This window comes from Melanostigma gelatinosum (genome assembly GCF_949748355.1).
Source record: "Melanostigma gelatinosum genome assembly, chromosome: 19".
Classification (NCBI taxonomy): domain Eukaryota; kingdom Metazoa; phylum Chordata; class Actinopteri; order Perciformes; family Zoarcidae; genus Melanostigma; species Melanostigma gelatinosum.
In genome coordinates, this window is record NC_136652.1 from 4,140,995 (window position 1) to 4,145,994 (window position 5,000).

General features: G+C 50.0%; 1 protein-coding gene across 4 annotated transcripts in view; it reads left to right on the forward strand.

Annotated features, from left to right (window-relative positions):
- The window catches only part of disp1 (dispatched homolog 1), an 81,857-nt gene extending 78,630 nt beyond the window's left edge, over positions 1-3,227 (forward strand). For all 4 annotated transcript variants that reach the window (XM_079290323.1, XM_079290326.1, XM_079290325.1 and 1 more), the window contains 3 exons: positions 1-313; positions 462-725; positions 827-3,227. The exon at positions 1-313 is cut by the window's left edge and continues 1,277 nt beyond it. In XM_079290323.1, the coding sequence (XP_079146449.1) occupies positions 1-313; positions 462-725; positions 827-2,644 (2,395 nt within the window). In that variant the 3' untranslated portion in view covers positions 2,645-3,227. The remainder of the gene's footprint in view (positions 314-461; positions 726-826) is intronic.
- Positions 3,228-5,000: the final 1,773 nt, after the last annotated feature.

The window sequence follows — 5,000 nt, forward strand, 5'->3', positions numbered from 1 at the left end:
GTTCCGCTCCTCGCACCCGTTCGAGCGCTACGACGCCGAGTACAAGAAGCTCTTCATGTTCGAGAGGGTTCATCACGGCGAGGACCTCCACATGCCTATCACCATCATCTGGGGCGTGATGCCCGTGGATAATGGTGACCCCCTGAACCCAAAGAACAAGGGAAAGCTCATGCTGGACAGCAGCTTTAACATTGCCAGTCCAGCCTCTCAGCTGTGGATCCTCAACTTCTGCCAGAAGCTGAGAAATCAGAGCTTTATCTTTCAGTCCGAGGAGCAGGACTTCACCAGCTGCTTCATTGAGACGTTCAAACAGGTCAGTACTCTATTTGGGCAAGTATATACATGTATTTAAGTATACATTGAAGGACATCTTACTGACACTACCCGGTATAATCACTGTGGTTTCATTTTGAAAATTCCACTGAATATAATGAACTTCAACCCCCTCCTTCTGTCAACAGTGGATGGAGAACCAGGACTGTGAGGAGGCTTCCGTCTACCCCTGCTGCAGTCAGTCCACCTTCCCCTACAAGCAGGAAGTCTTTGAGTTGTGCATCAAGAGGGCCATCATGGAGCTGGATCGGAGTACGAACTACCATTTAGACAGCAAGACCCCCGGACCTCGATTCGACATCAACGACACCATCAGAGCCATAGTGTTGGAGTTCAAGAGCACCTACCTCTTCACCCTGGCCTATGAGAAGATGTACCAGTTCTACCTTGAGGTTGTAGCACCTAGGTGTTTATTTGGTGTGACTTCATGTCAAGGATACGTTTTGCGTCTGCTTTGGTTCTTCTGACATTAACGACCGTTGTTCTGTTCCAGGTGGATGCCTGGATCGCTGAGGAGCTCCGGAATGCCCCAACAGGCCTGAGCCACGGCTGGTTCATCAGCAACCTGGAATTCTACGACCTCCAGGACAGCCTGTCGGACGGCACTCTGGTTGCCATGGCGCTGTCGGTGGCTGTGGCCTTCAGCGTTATGCTGCTGACCACCTGGAATGTCATCATCAGTCTGTACGCCATCCTGTCCATCGCCGGCACCATCTTCGTCACGGTCGGCTCCTTGGTGCTCCTGGGCTGGGAGCTGAACGTCCTGGAGTCCGTCACCATATCCGTTGCGGTTGGGCTCTCCGTGGATTTCGCCGTCCACTACGGCGTGGCCTACCGGCTCGCCCCTGAGCCCGACCGCGAGGGAAAGGTGATTTTCTCCCTCAGCCGCATGGGCTCCGCCATCGCCATGGCGGCACTGACCACCTTTGTTGCCGGTGCCATGATGATGCCCTCGACCGTCTTGGCCTACACCCAGCTGGGCACGTTCATGATGCTGATCATGTGCATCAGCTGGGCCTTTGCCACATTCTTCTTTCAGTGCATGTGTCGCTGTCTGGGACCCCAGGGGACCTGCGGCCAGATCCCCCTACCCAAAAAGATGCAGTGCCAGGTGTTCTCCGAGGTCACATCCACGAGCCCCTCACCTCAAGGGAAAGGCTCCGGCCTGGGGAAGTACCAGCTGGACAGCAGGGGTGGGGAGGTGGAGCATTACGAGTTGGAGCCCCTGGCCTCCAGTCAGAAGACTGAAGATATACCCAGAGAGGAGCAGGAGGTGTGTGCTCAGCTCTACAATGGAATCCATCCTCAGCACCACAATGCCCCTTACTCCCACATCTATTACAAGAGCAAAAGCGAGACCGGCAGAACCGGCCCTGAGAACGGCCTCGTGGCCGCACAGAGCACACCATCCAGGTGCCAGTACTCTCAAAACGCTAACTGCACCTGCGGGGACCCCTCCCGTGCTCACCACCCGTCTCAGCAGTGCACCCCCCACTCCTGTGCTCAGCCTCCCCAGGACTCTCCTTCCTGCCCCCCCACCCCACAGCTCCTCCCGCTCTCAGGAAACACCCCGGGCACACAAAACCCACCTCTGTTCCCTACAAACCTGGACCCGGTCTACACACACACAGAGTGCCGTATGCACTATGTCCACTGCCCCCCCTCCCATTTCCACCACTGCTCCCAGGGAAGAGTAGTGGCCCCCAGGCAAGGACCTGCCCACAGCTGCCATTTCAGGAAGTATTGCGTCCACACGGCAAACCTGCAGGCTGGTTCAGCCAGAGAGCAGAGACCCACAACTGCGGCTTTGAACCAGGACACGGACCCGGCTCCTGGCTCAGAGCCTGCGGGACACGAGGACGACCACAGAAAGGAAACGGGGCCCTCAAGCCTCGACAGTAGCCAAAATATCAGCACCCCGGCCCTGACACAAGCTCAGACTCAGTGCCCCTCCTTCCCCTCACCGTGCTCACCACACACGAGCAGACATGAAAGACAGACGGGAAGGGACAGCGACCTTTGTTGCGGCGATAACCACGTGTCCACAACTACAGATCCAACCCCACAAACAGACGCTTGTTGTAGAGTCCCTGGCAACCAGGAGAAGCTCAAAAGTATTCCCGTCAAAAAGTGCAAGCGGAACTCCAAAAGACAGCGGGCGTCCGCCGCCTCTCCAAAGAAACTCTACTGTTTCAACAGGACGTTGAAAGTGAAGTGCAATTCAGCTTCAGAGTTCAGCGTGCCAAGAACTGAAACCAGCGTGCCTCCTATTGCCATCACCACCAACCCCTCTTCTGAAAGCTTATGTTGATGACAAATTCATATTTTAACAAACACTCGATCCAGAACAAGTAGCAAAAAAAAAAAGAAAAGGAATGACACATATAATGTCTGTCTGTGCAATCGAACAAAGTTTGTGACGCGTTTGCTTACCAAGTGCCTCAATGTGTTCCACCAAACAGCACAGCCCTACTAACTATACTCTGTTTACATGTCTGTGTTCTACTCACCAGGTCTTCACGTGCCATATTATGTGTTCCATTCTACACTGTTGCTAAAGCTCTATCATTATGGGAAATTACCGGTCTTCTCCCAAAAGCACCGTCGTGTAATTTAGCTAACTACAGTGTTTAATAAACTCATACAGCCGCCGTTTGCACTGACATGAAATGGTATAGTATATATTGTGATATTGTGATTAATTGTCAGTACTTGTCGTCGGATATGCTCACATCAGCCGGAACGAAAATGTTGCCACATTTTTACAAGTCGGTGAAAAAAAGACACTTTTTTTTTAGTCTTGGTGGGAGCCGAGTGTTCAACCCTGTGTCTCCACACGCCTCAGATAAAAGATGTACTGTATGATTAAAATGTCTTTTTATTTTATCACTCTATGTCCCCATTGTCCGCTTCCTGTCTGTTGTACACACACACACACACATATACACACATACATACATACATACATATATATGCTTGGACCATAAAATGGGAGGAGGCCCCGTTCCCAGAAGAAGCTGCATCTTACACCTGTTTCATTGTCTGGTAACCGCCGGCGGCTTCAGTGCTATTGGTTACACCTGACCTGAGGTCAGCGGCTGGATTTAAACCGGCCTGCTCTTTACGCTCATGTAGACTTGATTTGCACCAGACTATTGCTGCTGGTGACACGGATCTCTTCTTCTCAGAGTCCATCTGCAGCATTTCTGAGCAGCAACGGTTTCAGTTTGGGAATGGCATGAAAAGAAATAACCGTCATGATTTTAGGAGTCAATAGATGTGTAGATTCACGACACATCAGCAGCGAGGACTTCTCTGACCGGTTGGGCCTGCTGAGGCAGGCTGCTTTCATTACAGGGAGACGACGCTCTGGCATGAAAAGCACCAAGCAAGCGACCAACAAATGTATATTATTACTGTTCATGTAATATTTCCAGGGCAACATTGGAACAGAATCTGCTGACTGTTCCGCCCGTTTCGTCTTTGAAACAGGAGCCGTTTTATGACTGCGGTTCGTTTATTAGCCTTCTCCAAACTATTGTTCACATGCACCGTTTAAAACAGCTGCAATCAATATGTTTACAATAACGGGAGTCGTAGGGATGAACGCAGACGTTCATGTGAATCAAAGTGAAGCGCTCTGGTGAACACACTGACAGAGCGATTCCTCTCAGACTTGAACTGTCCCTTATTGAGCAGTCCATCTCAACAGGACAGAACTTAATATCACTCACTCCAGAGATCCTCTCTCCTCCTCACTGAGCTGCTCTGACATCTCTAATTTAGTGCTTTATTATTTCTGCTTCCCAGACACTTTTCACTTTTTGTGGCTACGGGGTGTTAACTCATCATCAGCATTATCTTCAACTACTTTCAACCACAACCTTTGCTCCACGCAGCAGCTGGAAGAGTTGAGGGACGAGTCTCGGATTGAGCTCCAGCCTGTGATGGTGTCTCAGAGGAAAAGTACCGCTGTGCTTCTGCTGGTTCTTTCCCCTCTCAACCCCAGAACACACTTCCACAAACAAACAAGCCCCATAAAACACATTACGTCAGTAAACCGCCCACACTGGGGCTCGCTTGATGCGCCCAGTCGAAGGAAAGACTTTATTCTTGGCTCACAGAGATCAGTTTGTGTTCCTCCTCCTCCTCACTGCAGTGAAGATGAATACCCTTCCCTCAGAGGATCCCTCCTCAGGCTGGTGCTTGAGCATCCCAGTAATTATATTTGCTCAAACAGGTCAAATATTAGCTGTCCATGAGGGCAGGGTTTATTACATTTCCCCCAGCCAGGGAGAAGCTCAGAGGCCTGCGTGTCTGTCCTCAGTACATCCTGCTGGCCTGGAATAACGGAGGACGGCGAGCTGGAGAGCTCGTTTACAAGGTCAACATTTGCTTCCACTTTTCAAACGAGATGTTGGTGGAGCCAGAGATACGGAAGTGGAACAGCGGTGTCTCTTTCTCGTTTGATCGGCGGAGGAGATTTTGTAATTATTCATTTTCATTGATCTTTTTGTCCAAGGAGTCTTGAAACTGTCAAAAATGATTTTAACAATTTAAATGAAAGTTACAAGAATATGGTTCTTAATTAGAAAAATGTAAGGGAAAAGCTTTTTTAAATTTAAAATAAATAAATAAAAAATGTCTTAAATTTTCCTTTTACTAAC